The sequence below is a fragment of the Alligator mississippiensis genome, chromosome 8 (assembly GCF_030867095.1).
Source record: "Alligator mississippiensis isolate rAllMis1 chromosome 8, rAllMis1, whole genome shotgun sequence".
Lineage (NCBI taxonomy): Eukaryota > Metazoa > Chordata > Crocodylia > Alligatoridae > Alligator > Alligator mississippiensis.
The window spans coordinates 83463142-83490462 of NC_081831.1; the positions used below are offsets into that span (position 1 = coordinate 83463142).

At 47.9% G+C, this 27321-nt stretch overlaps 1 protein-coding gene across 9 annotated transcripts; it reads left to right on the forward strand.

Annotated features, from left to right (window-relative positions):
- Positions 1 to 200: 200 nt before the first annotated feature.
- GCNA (germ cell nuclear acidic peptidase) lies at positions 201 to 25349 on the forward strand. Of its 9 annotated transcripts, none has more exons than XM_059732969.1 (12): positions 201 to 313; positions 1162 to 1295; positions 2669 to 2723; positions 8947 to 8993; positions 11239 to 11302; positions 11767 to 11834; positions 13112 to 13570; positions 13894 to 14071; positions 15567 to 15711; positions 18627 to 18765; positions 21716 to 21920; positions 24354 to 25349. In XM_059732969.1, the coding sequence occupies exons 1-12, from the start codon at positions 216 to 218 to the stop codon at positions 24601 to 24603; spliced, it is 1842 nt and encodes a 613-aa protein (XP_059588952.1). In that variant the 5' UTR covers positions 201 to 215; the 3' UTR covers positions 24604 to 25349. The 9 variants fall into 9 exon arrangements, with proteins under 9 accessions (XP_059588952.1, XP_059588953.1, XP_059588954.1 ...); XM_059732970.1 differs by having other exon boundaries at positions 11767 to 11828; XM_059732973.1 differs by lacking the exon at positions 201 to 313 and adding an exon at positions 320 to 523.
- The last annotated feature ends 1972 nt before the right edge of the window (positions 25350 to 27321 follow it).

The window sequence follows — 27321 nt, forward strand, 5'->3', positions numbered from 1 at the left end:
TGCCAACGCGCAGCCTCGGGCGAGCCGGGCCTGTCAGTGCTGGCCGCCGGCGGGGCGGGGCGGGGCGGGGTGGGGTGGGGTGGCCATGCCTTCCCGCTGCGACTGCGGACGCCCCGGCCCGGGTTCCGACTGGGGGGGAGGGGAGGTCGGGGACGGCCTGGACGAAGGACTTGCTCCGAAGCGAGTGGTCCCGCCCTCGCGGGCGGCTGCCGCGCATGCGCTCCGCCTGCCGGAAGTCGTTCCTGCGACCCGGAAACACTCGGGGCCGCGGCGCGGAGTTTGAATGTGGCGGCGCCGCGCTCCGGCCGCGAAGGTGAGCGAGGGCAGCAGCGGCCCTGCCCGGAGACGCATCGCGCTGCCTGGGCGGCGGCGGAGTCACGTCGGCGCCTAGCCGGGAGCAGCTTCCCCGCCGTTCAGGCCTCGCCTCCTGGAGCGGAGCCGTCTTCTCTGGGCTCGGCGCCGCAGCGGCCTGGCCTCTTGCCCGTGCCGGGGCTCCCCTTTCTGTAGAAGCCGCTCGGGCCGGGTTAGTTTTTTTGAAACAAAGAAACGTTGGGCGCCGGCGCCGGGGTTGCGGCGGCTGAGGAGAGGCGGTAGTCGGTCGGGAGCGCGCAGGGCCGTGGGCGGCGGCCCCTGGTTCTGTGCATCTCGCTGCTGCGCTCGCTCCTGGTTCAGCCCTGCCGGTTCGAGCGCGCCACTTCGCCCGGCGCCCCTGCCGCAGCACCCGCCGGGATCTGCGCGGCCTCCCAGGCAGCCCCGAGCTAGGAGGGAAACGGTATCGATGTAATTGCCACTTGACCTTTACACTCCTGGCCACGAACTCGGAGGCTGTGAAGCCTGAAGAGCAGAGCGTTATGATCCTCTAGTCGAGGGGTTGGCAGATTGGTGCTTGTGACTTGGCCGCTGCCGCGGGCTGCCCATTCCTACTGCAGCCCCCAGCCACTGGTTGCTTTCTGCTTACCTGCGCAGATAGTAATGCCGATTCCTGTCCCGAACGGCAGACTCCCTTATAGACTAGAAAGGAAAGCTGATCTTCATTTAAAGATTCTCAGTGATGAGTCCAACCAAGGTGCAATAAGGGCTCTTGGCAGACAAGGTTCTTTGGATAAATTAGATACCTTTTATTAGACTAACTAAACAATTGGAAAATTTGTTCTTTTTGAGCTTTTGGGCACAAACACCCTTCTTCAGGCATAGGGAGAGTCTGCTGGTGTTTTCTGTGATATCCTGGGTGGAACAGAAATGCAGGTCTGAACAAGCAAATGAATGGCAGCGAGGATCAGAGGCTATAGGAAACGGTAGGTGGGGGCAAAGGGGGAAATGTTGACCTGGTGACAGAACAGTAGCTCTTCACTTTCACTTCAAAACAATCAAGCACTTGAGACAAAACAGAAAAAACCCACAAACAAACTAACCCTCCAGTTATAGCTTACAAGGGCCATGCTAGGAGTCATGCTGTCATAACTTGGACACTTAAGTGCATTATACTGTCTATTGCTAAGCTACCCTTCTCGTTGGGTCTCCAGGCTTGCTCTGGTAAGGCTAACGCTGCACCTGTTGTCTGCTTAGGAGACATCTGTTGTGGAGTTTCATAAAGCAGTTGTGTTGAATTCAACACGTGTGCTTCCTCAGTGCTGCTTGTTGGAGTTGGCCTCTGGTTCTCAGCTTGACAAAGGGGGCTTTCTGTTAGGAAGTTGGGAACTCCGCAGCCAGTATTCCATCAGTGTTTTTCTTTCCTTCTGTAGACTCATTCCCTGCCTACTTCGCTCTCGGTTCTGTAAGAGCTCTTGTTAGCAAATAAAAACCTAGGATTCCGAACTAGCTCAGAGATTGACAGGACACCTTGTTCGATGAGTGACAGAAAGGCCTTATTTACTACAAGTATTTAAAATCAAGTCAAGTGAGCCCAAACCCAATCGAAGTCCAGTAATTAGCTATACGGTGATGATTTCTCACTGACAGAGGTGGTCTGTTTCTCTCTAACTTCTCGAGTACGTCGGGCGCCTCAGCAACTGGTCTTAGAGAGGTTTCTTACTCTTGAAGCGTGTGCGCGGTTTGCTGTTTTACTGTGTTTTTATACCCTTAGTTTAGCATCTTCAAAGCATTCTTTTAGTTGTATAAATCAAGAGAGTCCCCAGCAGTAATTGACAGGAAAAACCTGCTCATTACTGGTTATCAGAAATTTCCTTCTTCAGGAACAAGAGGTTGTCCAGTTTGGAACATATCAAGAAAATGATTAACAGCCAGGAAAAACATACTAAATCAGGAGGAGACATCTATTACATACGGAGAATCTCTTCCTGCACATAAACACGAGTTAGTTGCAAAAGAAATATTTACCATACTAATTAATCAAGGATAGACATTTCATATGGTTACACACCAGACAACTAAGAGCCTGCCTGAAATCATCCTGAATATAGCAAGATAAGCTGGAAGAGAGACTGTTATTCCTTCTTAGCTGGCCTAGCCATGAACTCACATCCTCTTGCATTATGCAATTAGCATCAGTATTCTGTATTTTAACTTTTGCGAGTTGGCCCAAGCTTAGCACGAGTTGCAGAGTCATCACTTGTGGACTCAGCTATTACTTGTTTTGTGTAAGCTCAGGCTGCTTGTTGCATCCCAATATCTGTGTTTCTAGGGTGTTCTTTGCTGTTTTTGTTTGCAGGTAAAAAGAACAAAAAGAAAATGTCTGCAGAATGCCAGAGCAAAAAGGGTCAAAGGTAAGAAGGCTTTAATTAATAGAAAAAAGAAAAATCCTGATTAGCTGTTCTCACCTGTTTTTTAAATTTTCTCTCTACATGTGACAGCAAAGTAGTTTACATGTTCTCTGTATTGCTGCTTGTTTGCAGATTTGCTTTTGTATAGACCAGCGGTTCTCAATGTTTTTGAATTCTCAGCCCCCTCCATAACTTCAGTGAATTGAGTGGCACCCAATTCAAAAACCTAATTTCTTATATTACAGTTCTGTGGCAGGGCACTTGATGTGCCTACCACTTGAAGAGGTCAGGCAGTCTGTTGAGCCATGGGCAGGTGGGAGTCCAGCTGACCCAGGGGGCTGGCAGGTGTGGCTGGGCTTGATCAAAGAAGTCACCTGAGGGAAGGGAGTCTCCTAGTTGAAGGAGGGCTGGTTGTAGATTAGATATAAGCCCAGACCCTGAGAGCAGGTGTAGGACATCACCCAGCAGGAAGGCTGCAGCTCCTGCATGCCAGCATGGAGAATAAGACGGTTATTCTGTCACCAGGTCAACATTTCCCCCTTTGCCCCCACTTACCTGTAATAATGATTGATACACCCCAAGGTTTGGGTAGGACTAAGAGGATGGAGGAGGTTTCTGAGGACCCAGTGTGGGGTCCAGAGCCCTGAGAAGGGGTCTGAGAGTCTGTGGGCCTACTGAGGGGGCAGGTGAGCCATGAGAGGGTTGGAGTGCCTAGGCTCTGTTGAGAGGCCAGACAAGCCCAGAGAGGGAGAGGTGGAGTGCACAAGGGCCTGGTGAGAGATCAGGGAAGTCCTGAGAGATGTGCTGGGAATTAGTGAGCCCAGAGAGGGATGAGAGTGTCTGAGAGACTTGGTAGAGGGTCTGGGTGAATCCTGTGAGCAGGGCAGAGTACAGGGGGTTTACAGAGAAGAAGGGCTGTATAGCAAGACCTATGGAGGGTTTTGAGCCTGCAGAGAGAGAGAGAGAGAGAGAGTGTGACCCATGGAGGGGCCTGAGAAGGTGGATCCACACAGGTGAGGGGGCTGCTGGCCAGAGGACTGACCCTGAGAACCTTTACTGGCCCTTGTGGGGGCCACAGTTGAGAGGGAGGGGTCAGGAAACATGTAGCTCAGGAGGACGCTGGCCGATGAGGAAGACTGGGACCACGAGGGTCCAGCAGCCCAACGAGGGGCCGGGAATAGAGCAGAGGACCTGGGGAGCGGCCAAGAAAGCACAGAGGAGCTGACACACCTGAGGAGGACCTGGAGAGAGATCATGGGGCCTGGTAACCCAGAGAGTGGTTGGTGAGGCCAAGAGGCCTGAGAGAGACTATGGGGTTGGACAACTGGAGTGGGGTCTGAGGGAGATTGAGGGGTCTGGTGGCCCAGAGAGCAGTTGGGTGAGACCGAGGCGTCTGAGGGGCCAGAGGAGAGTCTGAGGGGTCTGGTAACCGGAGAGGGGCAGCGTCAGCGACTGGCAGAACATCTGCAAGGATGCCATCTATGAGGCGTGGTGTAGGGGAGAATTTGGAGCCACACAGTTGACTCTTAAGGTGCTATCCAGGGGCACAGTTATCGAGTGAGGCCTAGGGAGGTGCCTGGGTGCAGGCAGGGGCTCGCAGTGGTTTAGGTGAACGAGACTACACAAAAGTATGTGGGCAGCCTCCCTAATTATTATTTTACCATCGAGGCGAGGTAGGAAGGTGCCCTATGGGTGGAGCGGGGCACGGTCGCAGAGTCTCCAGGGGAATGTCAGAGCTGCCCCTGGGACCCAACCTTGTCATACGTGCTTCCCTCCTTGCAGTGGGAAATGGGGGCTTATCAAAGGGGGGACAAGCCTGAGTCTGCACTTATCTCTTTACACCTCAGGTCCCCTTTCAAGTGATCTGGTGGCACCCAGGGTGCTTTGGTATAGACTATGCTGGTTTCTTTGCTTGGAAAGAGTATTTTTATCTTAACTCAGGTTTTTAAATAAAAATGGTAGCCAATATTGTTTCTTAAGGCCTGCAGTATGTTCTACATGGGGGTAACCTTAAGCCAGTTTGTAAACTCAAGCTGGTTCAAACTATCACAACTCTTTAATCAAAGAGCATGTTGCTTTTTAATGGAATCTAAGGTGTTTTTTACTTTGACTTGTGAAAAGCATGAGATGCATCATTTCAACAGACTGCCTCCCCATGTGTCTTACTGTCACAGTTACAAGAGGCAAGGGACATTGGATTGACTTAAAAATCAAGGTTTTCTCCTTTCTTTTTGATAGTGATGAAATCTGTGATTGCAATGCCTTTGATTTTGGCCTTTTGATAATTGGGGGAATACCTTTTACCTATTAACACTAACAAACTGAAGAATGGTGGGGTAGGGACGGAGCGCCACCTCCCAGGGAGCATGGGTGACTGTTGCCACCGCCACTCTGCATTGGGCCATGTGCTGTCCCCCGCCACACCCCTGCTTTATGTCTGGCCCTGTGCCCCTCTCCCCTTTCCCCTCCCCCTGCGTCTGCCCGGCCTGCTGCACTGTAGCCACACCCTGCCTGTCATTCTTGACACAGCAGTGGCTGGAGACTTGCCCCCCAAGAGCCTTGTGGACAGACAGATGGACTAAGCCATTTATATATAGAATGTACCGATGCCACGTGATGTGATATTTCACAAGACAAATATATTTATGGCCCTTTTTTTGCACTAAGAATGTAAGAGTTTAAATGGTAATTATATTCTTTTTTTTACCGTTTACCTCCCGACTTGGTGCTGCTCGCTGTTGGCAGAGTAGCTCTAGCTGGGGCTGCCTGGATCCAGACTGTCATGGCAAGGAGATAACTAGCGGTTACCTGGGGGAGCAGAGCCGGGCAAAGTTGTGCAACGGAGCCACTGGGGCTAAAATAGGAGTAAATGCAATGGCAGGCTGCATGGAGCCAGGTGCATTCCCCCCATAGCACTCACAGGGGTTCCTGCCTGCCAGAACAACTGCACTGCACCCAGGCAGAGCCTCCAGCCTGCCAGTGCCCAGAGCCCTGGGCAATGCTTCCCTCCCGTCCACCCCCCTGGGCTCCAGCATGCTGCTTGGCAACAACCTGCAGCAGCAGCTCTCCCAGGCCAGGGTGTGGTAGATGGGCGTGCTGTGCAAGATTGCACCTGAGGCATCCACCTGCGGGCTGAGCACTCTGTGCTAGGAGCCCTGGCACTGGGCAAGCCCTCAGCCAAGCGAGTGCAGTGTGGCACTGGCCCGGCTGCTGGCAGCATCCAGATGGAGAATGCATGTGGAAACCCCGGTGGGTGCTATCGGAGGGAGTCCTGGCTCTGTGCAACCCTGCAGCACTTGATGGCAGCCCTGCCACTGTGCTTGCTCCTGTTTTGAGTCTTGTCAACTCCACCACACAACTTTGCCCAGCTCTGCTCCCCCAGGTAACTGGTAGTTACCTCCCTCCCTCCTGCAACAGCTGTGTGATGCTGCAGCCCAGATCCGTGCCATCTCCCAGGCAGTTCCTGCTAGGGCTGGTCCCCCAACAGCGGGCTGCACCAAGCCTGAGAACCCCAGCGGACCCTACCACCCTGCGCTGGTGCCGCTGCCTGCCTGCTCCCACACACTTACCACGTAGAGCCTGCTGTGGCCATGGGTTTCAGTCTCGGCTGGCCACGGAACTCGCCACGATCCCATGTATCACCCTTGGCCCCGGCTTCCCTTGCCATCTTGCCTCTGTCACGGGACCATATAACCAATATAATTAGAAGAGGTTAAACAGGTATTTTTTTAAACGATATTTACATCCCCACTTTGCACTTAAAGTTCATGTATTAAATGCAGATGGTATCCATAATTACTTGTTTGAAATTATGGCTGCTTGGCATCACGTCCTTCAAGGTTTTAGAGCTGATGGCTTTCATCCTCTCATAATTTATTTGATTTATGGATTGGAAGAGAGCTTTGAATGGTTTAGTTGAATAAACTAAAATGAAAGCAATATTGTTTTTGAACCTTAAGATTTCCAATATCAAGAGTTATTTTAGCAAACCATACCTGACAAGAGTCAATAACCTTCTCCAGGTTATGGTTTGAGTTTCTTTAAAATGGCCACAGGAATTATGTACTGTGTAAACATTTAAATGAAGTAAAAATAGTCAAAGGTAGGTTACAGCTTGCTTATGTTTTCATGACTTCACATTTTATTTTAAACCTGTTCTATTTTTAGAAAAAGATAATTAAATTAAATTAAAAAAAGAATGCAGTTGGGAAGAACCCCGGTATTTTGAAGTGTTCATGGAATGCTGTGCATGTTTCTTAGGCAGGCAAGGCTCTTTGGGTAGATATCTTTTATTCGACCAACTGAGTAGCTGGAAAGAAGTTCTTTGGAAGCTTTTGGGCACAAACGCCCCTTTTCAGGCATTAGGGGGTCTTTGCTGTTCTGAGATCTCCAGGGAATGAAAGAAGCTAAAAATGTGACAAGAGGTCCGTGAGAATGTAAATAGGTGGAAATTAGGAAAACAATAGGTAGAGAAGGGAGGGGAGGAGGCAATCCCTCTATAATTTCCACAGAGGGACATGTGAAAGGCTTACCTGTTTACACTAGGGGTGTACTGATAGGGATTTTTGAGGCCATTACCAATAGCCAATATTTAAGGAGGCATATTGGTTGATACTAATCTGATATCCCATACACTGCCTGCAACAGGTAAGTCTGGTGTGGTAAGAGAAGGGGTGGGTGGAGGGGGAAGGGAAGGGGCATAGGGGGACAAATCAAGGCCCTGCTGTGAGGGAGGGAGGGCTGGGGCAAGCCCTGCCTAGGGCTCCTGCCGCTGCTGCTGTCACTTGTCCGGGAGGGCACAGGGGTGCGTGTGCCCCTGGATGTGTGCTGAGCAGGGCAGGTTGGGGTCTGGGCTGTTCCCCATGGAGCCTGGGCTGCCCAGGTGGGGGCACAGGGTGGGCAGTGGTGCTGTTGGGAGCGGAGAGCTATGATGGGGTTATGGCGAAGATTGGGGTGGCTCCAGCGCCCGCCCCCCCGCCGCCTCCTAGTGGCACTGCCCCATGCCCTGCCTGGCCCAGGCTCTGCTGGGAACTTCCCTGGCCTGTCTGCCCTGCACAGATCCGCAGCCCGTTCCTGGTGGAGCCTGGGCTGGGTAGGGTGTGGGGTGGGATTGCTGGGAGGGGGCTGCAGCCACCCCAAAATTCGCTGTAGCCCCCTACTCCCACTGGCGCTGCCACCTGCCCTGCGCCTGGCCCGGCCCAGGCTCTGCTGGGAACAGGCCTGTCCCCAGCCTGCCCGGTGCATATCCAGGGGCACATGCCCCCTGGTGTCATCCCAGACGAGTGACAGCAGCAGCGGTGGGAGCCGGCGGACGAGTTGCATGTGGCGGCAGGAGCCACCTCCCCCCTCCCCAGTGAGCCCGGGACAAGCCCTGCTCCATCCTGCATCCCTGGACAAGCTGAGGCTTTGTCCCCTGGCCGCCCCGCCTGGGCAGCACTTGCTCCAGTCCCTGCCTCCGGAGGTCCCTCCTTCACATCAGGGCCTTGATCTGCCTCCCCCACCCTCCTTGCCATGCTCCTTCCCTTCCTTTCCCCCCTTTTCCCCCATACTTACCAGCTGGAGACAGCTCTCCGTGCTGCAGGCTGTGTCTTCAGTGCCTATGTGCTGTGGCTGTGCCCGTGCCCAGCATGGACATTTATTGGCCAATTAAGGCCGATATAGATCATTTTCCTTATATTGATACTGATCTAATATCAGACTGATGTATCAGTGTACCTCTAGTTTGCATATAGGCTTTTAAGGAAACAAGGGGGTTGCTGGAGGCTATTAATGAGAGAAATGAGTTCTTGTGGGGATTATAAATGGGTTAACAGTTATTTTTTATTTTAACTTGTCAAAGGTGTCTAGACTACTGGGCTATCTGATAAGGAAACGTCTCATCTGGTTCCTTAGGTGCAGATGGCAAAGAGAAAACTGTTCCCCCATCAAAGAACGGGTGCAGATTTTCTGTGAGCAGCAGACTACAGTGTTAAGTTACCATCAGATGAATGCCTTCTTTAAGATGCCAAATTTTCCATAATAAAGCATTGTCTTTCTAGTGCTTATTTCTGTATTTGCTTTCTACTTGAAAATTAATAACTGGCCAGAATGACTAAGTATAGCAAAAACTTTTTTTTTTTTTTAATCTGTTCATCAGTCTTGAATTGTGAGAACTTCTGGGGAGTTCTGAGCCTCATCTGTTGGATTCGTCACATTTCTGACACCTGTTTCATATTTTATTTTTCAGCTGTAGTCTGACCATTTCTTCCAGTGATGATGAAGAATTTGAAATGTGTGAGTATAGACTGGGTAGAATTCTTGCTGGCTGTATGAACAAGTAAAGGAAGGTATATTGTTCCTAGCTATGGAAATATATTTTCTAAACTTTTGGAAGCTTTTTTCCCTTTAAATACAGTAAGTTAGGCTTTGCAACAAGAACATATTCTCCCCTCTCTCTTCCCCCCCCCCCCCCCCCCCCGCCCCCCAAATCATACTGAAGATGCACATGCATCTTGGGCACTGAGTTGGGAGACTTTCTGCTTAGGAGTACCTATCTGAATATGCATCACTCCCTGTGGTCTATACAAGGGGTGTTAAAGCATGGTATACACTTCCTGCCTTGAAGTTCCACTCAGCTGCATTTTGGTATGAGGGAGCATTTTTTGTTGTCCTGAAGACTTAATATTTCTGCCTTGAAATCTGCTTTTTAATTCTGTATAGCTAGTGGTTTGTTTTCTGGCACTATTGCCTATTGGCAGTCTTTTATGAGTTGGGAAATCTGCAAGTTCAGCAAACTTTCTCTTGGAAAAAGCCATCTTTTATCTAAGATGGCCTTTTATGAACTGCCAGGCTTTAAGTATTGTCCTTCTTCTAACAAGACCATCCCCCAGAACAGGCACTACAAATGCCTTCTTTGCCTGAGTGAATTCTGTTTTAGGGAAGTGTTCAATTAGCAAATCATTCAACTCCTTGATCCCAAAAGACTGGGAGGTGAGGCTCCAGGTTTACTTTCTTAAATCTGCAGAGCTTGGAATGCAAGACCTCCCTGAATGGCCCGGTTAGTCCAAGAGCTCCCTGCTCCAAGGCGTGCGGGCCGGGCGCGAATCCGCGGCCCTTGTCGCGCTGCACGCGGGCTGTGGCCAGCAGCCCGGGCACGCCGGGTCGGAGAGGGCGGGCGCAGAGCTAGAATTAGGCACAGACGCGTAATGGTAGATTTTAAGATTGTTTACTTACACCGGGATGGTTGCGGTGCAGGCTGGAAAACTTGCTTGAGTTGCGGTTACAAACAAAAGAACACGAACAATCACGTGGAGTTTGCTGGGCTTCACGCAAACAGAACTCCGGATGTCCTGGACAAGCGCGCCACCGAAATGGAAACTCGTAGATACGTCTTAAGAAAGGTTACCGCACGAAGACAGGAAGAGGTGGGCGGTGGATCAGGCCGCCAAACTCCTCTGAGTCTCACACAGGGTTTCTGTTGCCCTGCCGTGTACCCAGAGTCCCCACGTGATCGATGTGGAAACCTCTTTGGCTTGGGCGGAAACCGCTCAAGCCTCTTATATGGCTAGCAGGCCAATCGCTAGCCGCCACGTGGGAATAATTTAGAACGAGCCAATAGCGGGGAACAAATTTGCATATGGGTGGCGGGAAATCCTTTGCACTGTGCATTTCTGTCGCAACTTGAGAAATGCACCCTGCAAAGACAGCTGCAAAGTGGCGGGAACTTTTCCCTTGCACGCGGGTTCTCTGTGCAGCAAAACTCCACCGTGCAATGAAGCTGTAATCCCACAGGGATAATTCTAGTGCCGAAGCGCACACAAAATCATACCTTTGGGTCATGACACAAGGATGTCTTCCAGTGAGATCTAAAATAAGGTGAACCTTCAAAGGGAGTTCCAAATTGAGGGTTCTTCCAAGAATTGTGTTCCCTGCTGCTCTGTATCTCTTGGAGCTGTTGCAGCCCCAAGTGGCCTCTAAAAAATCTCAAAGGTACTTCCCTACTACAAACTTATGCTGTCCCCATATGCATGTTCTGCATCCTACCCTCCATACCCTCTTCTTAAGAGTCCTATGATTCTTGCAATTCTATGATTAAGAACAAACTGATGGCAGGTAGCATTTACCACCCTTTAATGCCCTCCATGCAAAACTAAAGGAGTAGGGTGCATCTGTGTTGTATGGGTATTGCTAGGCAAAGAGCCCCTTAGCATGGGTGTACAAGGCATGTGTACCCATAATCTAATGTGCATGGGGACAACTTCTCTAAGTTGCCAGTTATGATATCTGAGCAGTTGTTTTTCAGGTTTTATGACAGAACAAGCATTGAAAGATAATGGAGAGAGAGGAGTCAAACATTTCCTACTCTAAACAGCTACTATTTTGAATTAAGACATTGAATAAAATTTGTGTTTTAGGGATCCTGTATGCTATTTATAATTTAAAAGTAACATGGGTTCAGTCCTTGTATGTACTCCCTGCACAGAATAGGATTCTTTTAGAAAGTTAAGCTCTCTAATGTAATTACAATGTTCTGATTTAGTTTTATCTAGAATGAAGACTCCAAAATCCCTGGCCCATCAAGTCCCAAAGAAGCAAAATGACAGGTAGATGTTACATTTTTTCCTTTGTAGAAAATTATATAATTTATTAATGGGACATTTTGGTTGCCATGTATAAGTTTGCGGTGTTGGTTTTTTTAAATTTTATTTTGAATGTGGAAAACTGAATTAGAGCCTCTCTTCTGTACATAGGGCAGTATTGTGGTTAGGAGCTTTGAGAGCACTCGCATCAGGAGTTCATTCATGGAGATAGATTAGTTCAGTTACTTCTCTCTACCTCTTTTCGTCCTTCGTTGATGAGATAAGTCTAATGAGATACTCATCCCCAACTTGCTGATTTTGTTGCACTTTAAAATATGCAAATATAAGCATGAAAAATGTGGAGGCAGCCATGGTGACAAGCATTGCAATAGATAACTGGGAAGTTTTACCTAGGCTAGGACAAGAATAGTGGTGGCTATCATCCTGTTTCTGGTTATAGCTTCCTTTGTCTCATTTTATTTTTACAGTTTGAGTGACTTCATTGTTGACTCCAGGGAGGACTTTTTCTCAGATTTTAAAAGAAAAGAAGGTACAAGTAAGAAGGACAAATAACTCTCCATCAACAGAGGGGATGACTGTTTAGCTGGGTAGAAAGAACAAATGCTCATTGTTCCAAGCTCATAATGCTTCTTAAAGAGATGGAAGTAAATTTGGAAATGTCTGGTTTCTCTTTAGGGTAGGGGTGTCAAAGAGTTCATGGGCTGGATCTGGCCTATGGAGCTCCATAATCAGAGGTTGCCCCTGGATCTGAGCCAGTCTACATGCTTCTGGCCTGGCCTTATATGCAGGATCTGGCACGCGTGCCAGAATGTAGTGCCTGGTCCAGCTGGTCCAAGGTCTGCATTACACAGGACATCTGCCCCAGTGGCCCTGGGTCTGCACCACACCTAATGACTGCTCTGGGACTCACGGCGCCTGGCCAGGCCAGTCTCGAATGTATGCTGCATGCAGCACTCTTGCTAGCCAGTCCGGCACTGGATTGCATCCAGTGCCCACAGACGCTACACCACAGGTCCCAGACTGACTGGAGCAGGTGTCATGTGACATGTAGTTCCAGACCTGGGGGTTGGCCAGGGTGCCACTGGCACTGGAATCAGCACGGCGAGGTGGGGAGCATGGTCTGTGGGCCTGATCCAACCCAAGGAGCATTCCTACACTACTCATTCAGCCAATGGGACCAAATGGGTTTGACACCCCTGCTTTAAAGGTAATATACAGTGATATGATGTGTCAACTTCTCTTCCTTTCTGTTGGATTACTTCTCTCTCCTTCCTCAGCCTCTGCTTCCTGTTCCTACATTTAGTGTTGCTGTTTTTCTCCCTTCCAATTATGCCAGTTACAAAAATGGGCCGTCTATCTCTTAACCCTCTTCAATTCTGTTTGCTTTCAACTAAAAGGAAACCTGGCTGCCAAAGGCAAGCCTGCTCCCATTCCCTCCACTGCTCATTCAAATAGCTTATTTAAGAAATAGAACTGACATTAATATTATGTTAAAACAAAGTCTTAAACATACATAGCTGCAGAAACTTTTATCAAGGGTGCAGCTGTGATGGTGTTTGCTAGACCCTTGCAACTTCTCTCAGACTCATCATGCCCCTCTAGAGTCCGTGGATGTGTCTTTTGGCTATTTCTCAGTTGCATTGTTGCTAGATCACATGGACTTAAGTGTAAACGTGCATGGAAATCCTAAGATATTTCTCTGTGTAGGGTTCTCGTGTTTTCTAAAGCATCTGCCAGATTGATATTAAAACAAAAGCTGATGTCTGTGAAGCTAAATTAGTGGGTTGTTTATATTTATCTTTTAAATTGCAGTGCTGAAAGATGTTTGGGCTCGAGAGAAACCCGTGGCTAGAGGAAAGGAAAATGCTTGCTATAGGGAACAGCTGCGTTTGGAGTTTTTAAGTGACAGTGACACTGAAGATTCTGTTTTTATAAAAAGTACGTGGCGGGACCGCCACCAAAAGAGTGGCGAGAAGGGCTTGAAGAAGAACCTGAGACGCACAAAACAACCCCCTTCTCACATACAAAAAGATCTTGCTTTTTCTAAATATAATCTGAGCCCATCTCTGGATGAGAAGGAACAAGGTTGTGAAGGGGAGAGTACAGAGGACAAAATACAAACCTTAGTGTTGCAACAAAATGCGATGGTAGAATCAGACATCTCAGAAGATGAATTTGAATCATTAATAGAGCGGGTAAAAAAGCGAAGCACACCTCTGACTCCAAGTTTACCCATGAACAAAACCACAGTCTGTCAACCAGCTACCAAAGGTAGGAGAAATCCATTCTTTATTCTGTCTTAATCCTCTTAATTTAGCAAGTATTGTCCAAATGGGCAGCAGGACTTCCTTATACTCTTCTTCTTAAAGGTTTGTTATATGTAAATCACGCCTAAAGTCCTTTCAGACCTGTCTGAAACAAATGATACACTTAACCATTTCCTTTTTTGGCCCGTATTTGGCCTATAATATTTAACCTTTGGATTATGTAGTGTTCTGCTGCTTTGTAGTCAATCTCTTAATTCCTTATTCTTTGGTAGAAATGCCTAATATTTGGTTCATTTAGGTTCGTAATCTTTTTGTGTATGCTTGTAGAACTGGAAAACTTCAGGTCTTCCTGTGAAAGCATACAGCAGACTGTTCAGAGGGAGAGAATCCAGAGGCAAAACTCAGAATCTTTGCTGAAAGATGCTTCTTCCAGTTCAGTGCCTTGTACGAGACTTCTTGAGATCCAGTCAGTTAATTGCATGCATCCATCCCTATCCGAGAAAAGGTAAACCTCTCTTTGTTCTTGTCACATGTTCAGAGAAAATAAAAAGCAGCTAAAAAAGAAGCTTGAATTCAATTCTGAGGCAAAGTACTGCTATTATGTTCTCACCAGTACTTCCTGTTTGTCATGCTCAAAAGAAACAGATAAAAAAATTGTGCTTCCTTAATGCTTGCACTACTGTTTTGAAAAGCTTTTTCTTTCTGTACTCTAGTTTAAGGCTCTGAAATCTTTGGTGTGTATAAGGTGGGACTTGTTTCCAACTAAAAGGAATGGACTTGTTTTGCAATTTGTAAGCTACTCTTGAAAACAGTGTATATAGTTCCATGAGTTTCAAATAGTTTATATTCATAAATACTGGTCATGTCCACATGAGACGTTTATTGCGCAGTAGACTAATTAGACTCCCTGTAGACACTGAGAGGCACCCCTATTAGGCTGGAGTAAACCAATATACTCTGCAGCAGGATAGTACTTGTAAACACAAGTGCTATCCGGGCGCAGAGTAAAAAACTCTCCAGCAGTGCACGTGTAGATGCTAGAGGGCTGACTGGGGCACGAGGTTAACCCTGCACTGGCCTGGCTCGATGTGCTGTGATTCCTGGCACGTGTGCAGACGTGTGCCCAGCAGCCTATTGCTGCGCATTAATGGGCACGTGTTGGCACGCCCACTATGTACTTGTGGCATTACCATTGATGACAACATTGGGCATGTGCATAACCTTTGTACTAATGTAGGGATATGAGTACATTTTGCTATGAGGGCTGTCACACTGACACACTCCAAACATGCTCCTCTTCCATGGATGAGACTTTGGGGCTTTGCATCAGGAGTATGTGTACTTGAGATCAGAATCTTCCAAACAGTGATGACTGAGCCACATCACATAATCTGTTCTCATGCCACCCCCAACTCATCCTCATGAAGGCCCAGAGCATTTGAAGGGTTTTTGGTTTAGAATCTCCCTATGCCTGAAGAAGGGTGCTTGTGTCCAAAAGCTTGAGAAGAAGTGTGTTCCAACTACTCAGTTGGTCTAATAAAAGATATTACATCTACCCAAAGAAGCTTGCCTGCAAGAACTTTTGTAGTATTTCAGGTCCTTCTCTGCCTGGGGCAACAAGACTGAATAAGCAGTGTTTGCTTTCTATCCTTTAAAGCAGGGGTATCAAACATGCAGCCTGTAGAACCCTGCCATCCAGCCCTCAGTGCTGCCCCAGGGTCCAATCAGACCGCATGGAGCACACTGCACTCCAGTGGTGTGGAGCTAGACCTCAGGCTGGATCAGGTCCGTTGACCCGCTCCCCTTGGAGTCTCTGACTCCAAACCCCATCTCCAGGTCGGGGCCAGAGTTGGAACTACAGCAGCAATTTGCCCCCCTCCCTCTGTTTGTATTTGAATCGAAGATGAGGGGTCCCCGCCATACTGTATAAGGTAAGTAACCATTCCTTTCTAGAAAACGTACGTGACGGGTTAACTTTTTTGCTGCTATTTTTCTTGCAGATCAAATCTTTGTCCAGTGCCTGGCTGTTTCTTACAAGATCTCTCAAAACCAACATCTCAATATGTGAAGGATTTCAGGAGGAAAAAGGAGGTGTTGACAGAGGAACTCTACAGTCTTTATAACAGCACCATCTTTGAGCAAAAGGTAGTCATATACACACGTTTCCATTACAGAACAAATAAAACCCATGGATTCTCTGCTACTTCTAATTTTCTGTGTGAAATGATGGCTCTTTTATTCTGGCTCCTTATCTCAAACTCAGCTGAAACTCAGTTTTCTGGCAAGTGTCTTATGTTTGAATGAGGTCAAAAGATAGATGGTTTTGTAAAGCAATTTCCTATAGCTTTAATGCAGAGATTTTTCTAACTTGCCCAGCTCAGGTGATAGTTAAGTCTTGAGAGTATCTTCCAGAACACAAGAAGTGGCATACTGGGTCACACCAATGGTCCATCTAGTCCAGTATCCTGCCTTTGACAGTGGTAGGACAGGATGCTTTAGAGGGAGACCTTTGAACTGGGTATGTGTAGAATGATCTATCCCCTGTTCATTACCCTCTCTGGCCTCCACCATCATTTGTTTAGAGATGCCAGAGGATACATCTGACAGACGTCATCAATAATTGGTGGTGTGATCCAGATAGGGGATCGTAGTATTAAAGGTGCATCAGTCCGATATCAGATCAGTACTGATATAAAGAAAACTGGCTGTATTGGATATTGGCCCGATGGGGCCCGTAATTTGGCTGATAAACGCCTGTGCTGTGTGCAGGCTCAGCGCAGCACTCAGGCAGCCAGGAGCCACCAGCCTTCAGTGGTCAGTCCATTGTGGTGGAAGGGGTTTGGGAGGGGCATATCAATGCCCCCCCGCGGTGAGGGAGGGGGCAGGGACAGACTGCTGGGGGGGGGAGGTGCCACGGCTTGGGGGGGGGCGGGGAAGGCAGCTCCTGCTGCTGCTTGCACCCTGGGAGGACAGGGGGTGGGGCCCAGCAGGATGTGCCTCCTGGATCTGCGCAGGGTGGGGCTCTTCATGATGGGGGCTGCGGGCACCGGCAGCGCTGGGAGGATGCTGCATCCACCCCAGATTTTGCCGCTGCCAGCCACCTGGCGCAGCACCGGCTCAGCACCCTGCCTCTACCCAAATTCCTGGAAGAGCCAGGGCCGCAGCTGGCAGGGCAGCACTGGGAGCAGAGTGGCGGCAACATTTGGGGTGGATGTAGCATCCTCCCAGCACTGCCAGCGCCTGCTGTGAGCCCAGCCCCCGCTGAAAAGAGCCCAGCTGCAACCTACCCCACTCTGCCCCACGTAGATGGGGGGAGGGGGAGCACGCCCCCTTGTGCCTTCCCAGGGTGCAAGCAGTGGCGGGAACCTCCTCTTTCCGCTGCTCCATAAGTCATGGTTCTGCCCCCCCTGCCCCCTCCCTCACCGTGGGAGGCATTGATCTGCCTGCCCGAGCGCCAGCGCCGCGCCCCCCCCCAACACTCCTTCCCTCTCCCCTTTCCTTCCATCTCACTGGACTTATGTGCCTCCTTAAATATTGGGTATTGGTATTGGCCCCCAAAATCTCATCCCTGCATAGTATGCTTTTGGGACTCGGAAAGGCCAAAAAAACATGCACCCAACGTATACACCTCCTAATACTAGTTTGCTGGCTTACGTGAACAAAAGTAACTTGGCTTTAAAGCACTGAGGCCTGGAGGAATGATCACAGTTGGGGAGACCTAACTTCTAGTCGCAGGTTGTCACTGACTTGGGTGGTGACAGCAGGCAAATTGCATTGTTCTGAGCCTCCGCTTTCCCCAGTCATAAAATGGCAGTAATATCCAGTTGTCTCACAGGGCAACAGCATATTCCTTAATGTGTAGTGAAAACTGTGTTTTGGACCTGCAAAGCCATAGATAACTGTTTAGTGATATTATTTGGTATAAATTTAAAAAAAAAAAATCTATCAAATTTGTTACTGCATTTGTTGCATTTTTACTGCAAGACTAACTTGTGATCATATCACATACTTGTGAAATGGAATGAGTTCCTTGCTGGCTTAGAAAAGCAATTGGGATGGTAATATATTTAGGATGCTTTGGGGAGGCTTTTGTGCCTGAGGAAGCTTTTGATTTTTGTATGCCCAAGTTTTGGATAGCCGTCATCTTTGTGGCATTGGAATGTAATCTCTTGCTCTTTGTGGCAGTATGCCCTGATCGGATCAGTTTTAAGCTGCCCACTTAAAAAAAGCTGGAACCAATCTGATCAGCCAGGTCTCTGTAGGCCAGTAGCAAGGGGTAGCCTGGCTCAGAGTTTTGGAACTTGTAATCTCAAGAGTTGCATGCAGCAGTACTAGAGTCTTCAAGGAAGGTCCTTTTCGGGTGTTTTAGAACAAGACAAGGTCAGATTGAGGAACGTGATCAGGTTGATAGTCTTTATGTTGAGAGAGCTGATTTTTTTTTTTTTTTTTTTTTTTTAAAGGTTTAAAAAGAAGCCTCAATAAACTGGAGAGTGTAGGTTATGAAGGTTGCACTTAAACTTGATAATTAAACCTCTGAAAAAATCTGAAAAATTAACCAGCCACTGTCATCTCCCTACTCAGTCTCCTAGGAAAGGCTTTAGCCTTTGTTGAATGTTTAGGAAATATGGGATGCTGCCCTCATCAAGGATTTGACAGCCTGGTTAAGTGACAGTGAGAGTCTCCTCTGAGCACTCGGAGAAGAGATTGTCAACATGACCAGGGACAACAGCTAGTTTTGGAGATGTTAACTCTTACTACTTTTTCTCTTCAGTTGAGCTATATGGCTGACTTTGTTTCACTGCTATTTTGTTTTTGCTTAAAACTGCTTTCAAGCAGCTGCTTCACGTGGTCCATCTCAAGAGAGAGCAAAGTCTTCCAACCTCAAAGAGGTGGGGAAGGCAAAAAGAGTTCCTTAAACCTTGCCTCCCCCCAGATCTCAGTCCTAATGTGCATGGATAAACACCTTTTGCTTAAAAGCACATACCAGGGAAAAGCCTGAGGAAGAAATGTTTGTTGGGAGAGTGCAGATGATATGCACCATTTCATTATTTTTCTCTCAGTTACCAGAGAAAATGGAAATCATCTGGAATAAAAAGATGCGGAAGACAGCAGGGTACTGTGTAACTGGGCAAACAAAAGGTCCTGAGTTGCAGCGCTATGCTCGGATAGAGCTCTCTGAAAAAGTTTGTGACTCTGCAGGTAAGGAAGGAAAGAAGGATATTGAACTTAATTGCTTTACTGGATGGGTTCTAGGCTAGGATGCAGAGACATGGGTTTTATTTCTTGTCCTGGCACAAAGTTTGTAAGAACTTAAATAAGTCAGTCTCTTTGTTAGTTCACTGTTCGGAAGATGGGAATAATAGCATTGTCCTATTGTGAGGATAAGTACATTAAATATTGCAAAGCATGTTGAAATCTGTTTACGGAAAGCATTATATGAGGGCCTGGTCTTTATTATTATTATTAGTAGTAGTAATTTTTATGGGCATCATGATTCAAAGTGCATTTCTAAGAGTTTTAATGGCTGTGTTTTATTGCAGGTGCTACTTGAGATCTGAGTTTGTTCACTACAGCTGAACACATTTTTTTCAGAAAATGTGGAGTCACAATTGAGGCTGATTAGGGAAAGAGCCCTACTCAATACTATATTAATTGTTCTCAGTTGGCTGTCTAAAATGCTTCGGTTATCTCTGAATGAATGAGCTTTATTGACAGATCATTAAAACAATCATGATGTACTACAGCATAAAAGCTTGGGTAGGGCAAGGATCAACTGAAAATCATCTTAAATCAGTAGCAACACAGCTGTCATCAGGCAGGTGTACCCAGGGCATCTTTCCACGGGGGAGTGCTTTAATCAGAGTGGCGCTCGGGGGGCACTCTCATTAAAGCACCCACAGTGTCTCGCGTGTTCAGCTTGCCACAGTTCAAAATGACGGCAGGAATACTAACTAAAGCTTGTTCAGTGACCTTTAGTTAAAGTGCCTCTGCTGCCATTTTGAAGCATGGGACACTGAATAGATGTTATGGTGAGGCTGCTGGAGCATGCTAATTGGCATGTTCCAGCCAACTCAGTCGAGTCTACTCTGACACATACTAATTGGAACGTGTTAGGCATGTGTATAGGTGCTCGCGGTGTCTGCATTGAATAACTATGGCTTTAAAACAAAGAGATCACAACTAGGGACCTGGGATGATGGTCTGTGAAAAAGATAGCTGTGCAGGGAAGGGGATCCATCTGAAGATTTAGGAGAGTATCTCTACATCATTGGGGATGTTTGGTGAGGAAGGCTTTAAACTAGGTTTTGTGGGGAATGATGACAAAAATATTGACTGAAGTGCAATTAGGATCTAAGGATTAAGACTGGGCAAAGAGGCTTAGCTGTTGAAAGAAGAGGGAAGACTAATGGGGTTAAAGTGAGAGGGAGAAAAAAACATCAGGAAAATCTGCAAAGTAGCTTTCATTCCTATATTCTAAAAAAAGCACTGGGATTGAGCAGAATGAACTGGAAGTTATATTACCTGGAGTAGGTGTTGTGGGATAACTCGCATGGTTAGAATGTCAATACTTGAGGGGGTATAGTTTGATTTAGAGGGACTGGTTTGAGGGGTTAAAAAGAGGAGATATTGCACTGTTTTGTCCAGAACGCATGTGCTTGCTCTGATGTCCTAGGGGAAGTCAGCAAGAGAGCTGTTGAGTGCATGTGGATGAAGATTAGAGGGTAACAAAAAATACCCTGGGTTGACTAGACCACCAAATCAGGAAGGACTGAATAAGGCATTCTTCAAACAAAATATCTGTAAATATGTAAATTAGTAATAATGGGGCATTTAACTTTCCTGATACCTGTTGGAAGAAAGATACAGAAAAACATACAGTTTTTAACAAGTTCTTAATCTACACAACAACATTGGTTTAGGAAACTTCCTAACATTACAAACAGTAGGGCAGTGGAGTAAGTTGTCTAGAGAAGTTGTATAGGTTTTCAAGAACAGACTGAATGGGCACCTGGGTGGGATGGTACAGGAACAGCATGTCTGGTGGCTGTTACGGCTCAGGAAAGAGACCTTGAAATCATTGTACAGGTGGCTCTCTAAAAGCGTCAGCTTGATTTATATAGTAGTACCTCAAAAAAAAAAAAAAAAAAAAAAAAAAAAAAGCCAGTAACCTGTTGGGCATTGTTAAGAAGGGAACAGAAGACAAAATGGAGAACATCATCATGCCACTACACAAATCTATAAATGCACCTACACTTTGGCTACCGTGTGCAGTTCTGGACCCCACATCTCCAAAAGGATGTAGTGGAATTAGGAAAGGTACAGAGAAGGTCTGCCAGAATGATCGGGGCATGGAGCAATGGTCATACCAGGGAAAGGTAAAAGAGCCAGGACTCTTCAGTTTGGAAAGGAGAAGGCTGAAGGGGGATATGATAGCAGTCTATAAAATCATGAAGCATGTGGACCAAGTGGACAGAGAACTGTTATTCACCAAGTCCCACAATATTAAGGGGCACCTGCTGACGTGAGTGTGTGACAGGTTAAAGCTAACGTGATAAAGTACTTTTTCAAGCAACACATAGTTAACTTGTGGAATTCATTGCCACAGGAGGTGGTAGAGACAGATACTTCACTGAAATTCAGAGGGACAAGACATTCCTGGATCATAGCTCTGTTAATAGCTGTTGATCAGAATGGTTGGAGATGTTTCCTCTGGCACCTCTAAACCAGTAATGGTGGATGTCTGGGAGGGTATTGAATAGGGAATGGAACATTCTAGATCCGTTAGGCTCATGGTTCTCTCTCTACCATCCACTTCTGGATCCTGGGCTAGGTGGGCCATTGGTCCGACTCAGAACGGCACTTATGCTCTTAGGTTTGTCCAACATCTGTGCAGGGGTCAGGCAAGATGACCCTTGTTCCTTCCAGCCCTATGATTCTAAGAAGTCACCCTCTTATCACCCCAGAGACGCTAAGAACACGGGGGATGACGTGCCCTCTGACTTGGAGAGAATAGCGTGTGGAAAATCTTGCATTAAGCAGTCTGTGCAATTTTTATCAGAGTGAAGACTTAATCTGGCATTGGTGACAATGGTGCCATCCACTAGGGATGGCAAACAACTTAATTTTTTCCCTCTTCTCTTCCCCCAAGACCGACTTCGAGACACACTGATCCATGAGGTTTGTCACGCAGCCACCTGGATTATCAATGGAATACGAGATGGACATGGACCGATTTGGAGATTTTACGCTAAGAAATCAACTGTAATTCATCCAGAGCTGCCAATGGTGACACGATGCCACAGCTATGAGATTAAATACAAATTCACTTACGAGTGTTCCGTGTGCAAAGCCACGTGAGTAGTCGTTGTTTGCTCCCGTTTGCCTGGGATCCTCTACTAACTTTCTTCACCTCCCCAATCCAACAACTAACTAAATGTCTATTTTAAAACTAGATCTTTTTACATTATTAGCAGTTGGCACTGGAATGCACTGAATTTGTCTGTATTACATCACCACCTTTGTCCTAAAACCATAAAGAGCCTCACACTGATCCCCTACCAATCTCTCTTCCAGTTTCCTTACCAGACTTCAATTTCCCTGCTGTTTATTATTTATCATCATGGTTGTTGTTGTTCTTATTAACATCGTAATTACTTAACGGCTTCTTTGAGAACAAAATGTTGGGGGCAGGCAAGACAAGATATTTAAGGGGGGCAATGTGGACCTCAATGAGTTTTTGAAGATTTGTAGATAACTCCCAGAAGGGACCATTTCAGTTCCATGGTCTATGTTAATTCACTTCTTTAGTCTATGTTAATCAAAATATTGCCTACTGATTTCTGCATCCAGTTTAGAATAGCAACCAAGTGGGACCAAACTTGCTGGAGATGAGTTCCTCTTGGCCACCATTTATTGATTTAAAATTTTGCAGCTCTGTCTAAAAACGCAACACTTGGCCAGTTTCAAAATAGTTATGTTAATTTTGTGCAGTACTGTTCTCCACGGGAGCAGAGATTTTTCTTTTGGGTATCCAGACTTTTCATTTTGCTTAGATCTTAAGATCCAGATATCTTCTCCAGGACCCACCTCCCACAGACAAAGTACTATTAGGAAGCTATTATGGTAGCTAGATACAAACTGAAGTTTTTCCTGTTGCCACAAGGCAAAGGGTGTCACTTGGGTTTCCAACTCTAACAGAACAATGTTACCGAAGGAGTTACTGATCACTTACAAGGTTGTGTAGACTTGCTGGTGAGAGACTACTGTAGCTATGTGAAGAGCTTGTATATAACTTGTAAGTGGCACTCTGCCTCCTCTGTGCTTGGTGGTAGTGGATGGGGATTATGGTTATGCATGGAGATTTTATTGTTGTTGTAGTTGCTAACAGGGCTTGTCAGAGAGAACCCATATGACCTTTTTTAGCATATGGCAGTAGTTTTTGAAATTTAAAGAGAGGAAGAAACCCGGTGCGGGGGGAGGGGGGGTTACAGTGAATTGTTAAGCTGAATATGAGCCAACAATGTCCCTTGTTGCAAAGAAGGCTAACGGCATACTGTAGGGGTGCACCGATAAAGAATTTTTGGGCCGATACCAATGGCTGCCTGGCTGTGCACGCGCTGCGGCTGTGCACGTGCACGCACGTGGCATTTATTGGTGGCATTACCGACCGCATCATCCAAAAAAATACGATTGCGAATAATGTCCATTTTACTTTTATCAGTGCCAATATGCATTGGTAGGAACGTTGCCAGCAGATTGAGGGAGGTGATTCTTCCCCTCTATTCTGCACTGCTGAGGACACGTCTGGAGTCCTGTGTCCAATGTGGGGCACCCCGCAACAGAAAAGGATGGGGACAAATTGGACAGAGTCCAGCAGAGGGCAACGAAAATAGCGAGGGGGCTATGACTTGTGAGGCGAGGCTGAGGGCCTATATACCCTTGATGCTGTGCCACACTGCACCATCCCTGGGTGGGCACAGAACACAAGCTGAAGGATGGGGGAAGCCTGGAGACTGCAGCTGATGCTGCAGCCACAGCGATTTGCTGCATGGCAGCCTGGCAGGAACCCAGGGGATGCCCCAACAGTTCTCATGGGGCAGAACAGCTAGGCATGCAGCTTGTGTAGTTAACTTAATGTAACCCTTAGAGTGACCCTGAACATTTTTACAGGCACATGCTTAGAACACTCAACCTGCACACACACAGAGACTGCTGTTCTTAACTGTAGCTGAATGTATTAGAAGACTAACTTATACTGCTGGCCTGAAGCTTGGGCAACTCTCCTACCACTATTGCCTGATATCAGGGTGTGGGTCGACCACAGGCTTCTTGTGAGCTGGATCCAGCTGGCAGCTCCAGCTTGGGCCCAGGACAAACAACTCTGCTCTGGCTCCTGCTTTGGGCTCTGTGCCAGAACTGAAGCAGCATGTTTCAGGACACTGTGGCTGTAGTGGCAGCCACAGCATGGGGCAGTGGTGGGGCTGGCAGCCGAGGATATGGGGCCACAGCAGCAGTGACATATTTGAAACAGCCCGAGGGCAACCAAAGCTGTATCAATCCTCATTTGGTCTCCTGTTCCTGATTGTCATGTCCCCGTCCCCTCCCCCGGCTTAAGGGCCCCAGATTCTACGGCAGGCTACACCCCCAACTTCTGGTGGCCCACCTGTAGGCTAGCAGGCCCGACTGAGCAGTTCTGTTAGATGGAACAGGCCTGTGAGTCCTAGGTTTGACACCCCTGGCCAAATGCCATTATATAATCACTTTACTTTTTCTTTCTTCTATTTTAGGATTGGGCGTCACTCCAAGTCGCTGGACACAGAGCGTTTTGTGTGTGCACACTGCAGGGGGCAGCTAGTCTTGTGTCAGTCTAGCAGGAAGGATGGTACTCCTGTGAGAACACAGCTAACTCCATTTGCAAAGTATGTGAAAGAAAACTATGGGTCTACCAAGAAAAAGCAGCATGCTTTGAGCCATGCAGAGGTCATGCGGAAGCTAAGTGCTGACTTTGCTTCAAAGACCAGGCTTCTAGATTCCTAAATGTATCTGAGCTTTGTGCTTTCAATGTGACAGAAGTTTGTAGCATTAGAAAAAGCAGACGGGTCTAGTTGGCTGCAGTTTAGTTTCTAATTTGGAAGGGTTGCAGCAGGGATTCAATGAATTGTTGTTTTTTTTGTTGCTGTTTGTGTCCCACTTTGTAAGGTGCTACAAAGTCTTTAAGGTCTGAGCTGGTTGCATTCCAAGAACAGGGTTCAAAATTACTGGTGGAAATAATATCCTTGTCTACAGATCATCTATTTATCTTTCCTTTATTTGGCAGAATTTTCCTCTAGGAAGGAGCAGGTTTTTTGCTCCTACTCAACAGGAGTTCCTTGCACGATTCTCCTGTTTCACTCAGGTGGCTGTTAGTGAAACACTTCTGTCTCCTTAAGGTGTTAGGGGAAAGGTGATCTACCCAAGACATGTTTGGACCTGCATCCGTTGCTGTAGAAAGTTCTGGGAGGGGGGGTGTGGATGCATCTGTTTAGATAGCTAAAGAGGGGGAAACTCATTTAGAAGCTAAGTATTTTAACCAGGTTTGAGAGAGATTCTAGAACCAGTTAACTTGGGCTGAGAGACGGGGAAGGTCTTAAACCTAGATCAAATATTTCACAGTTACAGATTTGTGATATGTTTTTGGGGGGGGTTTGTATAACCAGTGTGTGTACTGTGAATAATTTGTCCAGGTGATTATATCAGTTTTGTAAGTTTTATTCAAGTATTAATAAAACAAAATTTGTATCATACTGATGGTTAAGGTTAATGAAATTAATTTATCTCTGAGTCCCAGTGCCCCTTTTCTCTTCTCTTCTGCTGCCCCTGGGTAGCCACCTTGTGTCCTGGGCGGGCTTAGGGGGTCCCCAAGGAGTATTTGCTTATGGACTTAGGGTGAAACTGCTCTACAGAGCACCTTGCAAAGTGCTTCCAGGTCTGCAGCGGTGCAAGGTGTATGGGGTGAGGCACACAGGTGAGGTGATGGCTCTGTGTTGCCCTTGGTGACCTCCCAGGAAGACACTTTGGGGGGGGTCAAATAGGTCACAGGGCAGTACAACCATTCTTCTTCCATGCCTGAGCTTTATCCTACAGGGTTTGGGTGCAGGTTTCCCCCTGGGTGACATGAGCCAGGGTCAACTTTTATGGTAGTGTTGATTTTTGAAATGCAAAGGAGCAGGGACCAGGATGCACGGGTGCCAGAGTCGGGCTATAAACCAGATGAGTGTTGCACGCATGTTTGTGGCAGGGTCCTTGTCCGGGACAGGACACGGGGGGGGGGGGGGGGGGGGCCTTCTGCTTCTGGCTTGGGGGGGGGGGGGGGGGGGGGGGGAGCAGCCTGGCGCTGGTGGGATGCTTTACTTCCCCTGACCCGCAGCCCTCTGCCTCCGTTTGTTTTGTGCTGCCCTCATTCCTGACCCGCAGCCCCCGGCTCCCTGTTCTCGCCCCCACGGAAAAAGTGGGGTGCTGGTGGGGCGCTTTGTAATGCACATGGGAGCGGGGTCACATGGCGGGGGGGCGTTGTGCGCGGTGCCTCAGCCCGGCCGCTCCTTCCTCGAGCCGCGGAGCTGGTGCTGCCGGGACGCTGCTCCGCGCTGCCGGTCTGTGGTCCAGCTGCTCACCTGCGCGGAGTGGCTGCCTCGTTCTGCGTGGGAGGGCCCGGGGGTGTCAGTGGGGTTGTGGGGGCTGCGTGGAAACGTGCCTGCGAGCCGGGACGTGGAGCTGTGCGGGCACGCGGCGGTGTCTGCATGGAAATCCCGTTTTGGCTGGTGAGTTGGGAACCTCTTTGCTGGCAGTGTGAGATTTTTTGGGGTGGGAACTTGGTCACTTAGTCTGGTGATTTGGAGGCGTTTCTCTGGAAATATTTGGGAAATACGGTGACATTGGGAGAAATCTGTGGGGATTTGGGATCTTTATTTGGAAATGTGTGGAAATGTGATTTTTGGGAGGGGAATTGGTAACTGTGTGTGGTGATATAGTGCCTTTTTTCCTGAAACGGTGATTTTTGTGTGGGAAAGTGGTGGTTTGGGAGGTGTTGGTGGAAATACATTCGGAGATATGGTGATTTTGTGTGTGGAAACGGTGTGGTAATTTTAGGGTGATTTGGGAACGTTTTGTGTAACTGGTGTGTTGTGGGATGCGGGGAATATTTTGTGTTCGTTGGGTAAGAGTGTGGAAATATGCTTGTGTTGTGAGAGGGAAATGGTGTGGGGATTTTCAGAGCTCATTTGTGGGCATGTGTGTGCCTGTGTTTGGGTACACGGTGGTTTTTGGGTGGAAAACTGGCCATTTTGTGAGGCTCCTGCTCCAGACCACCCACCCACGATGAGCTCTGGCAGTGGTCCTCGCAGTCTCTGGGCCATTCTTGCTGCAGCCACCTGGAGCCTGTGCCCAGGTTGCCCTGCTGCACCTCTGCCACCACCACTGCCGTGTCCAAGCTGTTTCCCGGGGCAGCGGCAGCAGTGCAGAGGAGATGCAGGGCAGCCTGGGCATGGGCTCTGAGCGGCTGCAGCAAAAAAGGGTCCAGCAGCGGTGCAGGGGTGGAACAGCTTTTCCTTTTCACCGAGCAGCGGCTTCTGCTCGGCTGCCACCGCTGGTGCCATAGCTCAGCGTGGGTGGGTGAGTCCAGAGCAGGGTCGGGGCTGTGCACGTGGGTTCTGGCTGGTCTGCTCCCCTGGGCTGAGTCCAGACCTGGGGCGGGGCGGGGCGGGCCAGGATCGGGGCTGT

Bases quoted from the DNA above. Each gene is read 5' to 3' on its own strand.
- GCNA (XM_059732969.1), top strand. From the start codon at position 216: ATGCGCTCCGCCTGCCGGAAGTCGTTCCTGCGACCCGGAAACACTCGG. The intron at 15,712-18,626 runs GTAGTCATATAC...TTTTTCTCTCAG, and splicing joins GCACCATCTTTGAGCAAAAG to TTACCAGAGAAAATGGAAAT. The intron at 21,921-24,353 runs GTGAGTAGTCGT...CTTCTATTTTAG, and splicing joins TGTTCCGTGTGCAAAGCCAC to GATTGGGCGTCACTCCAAGT.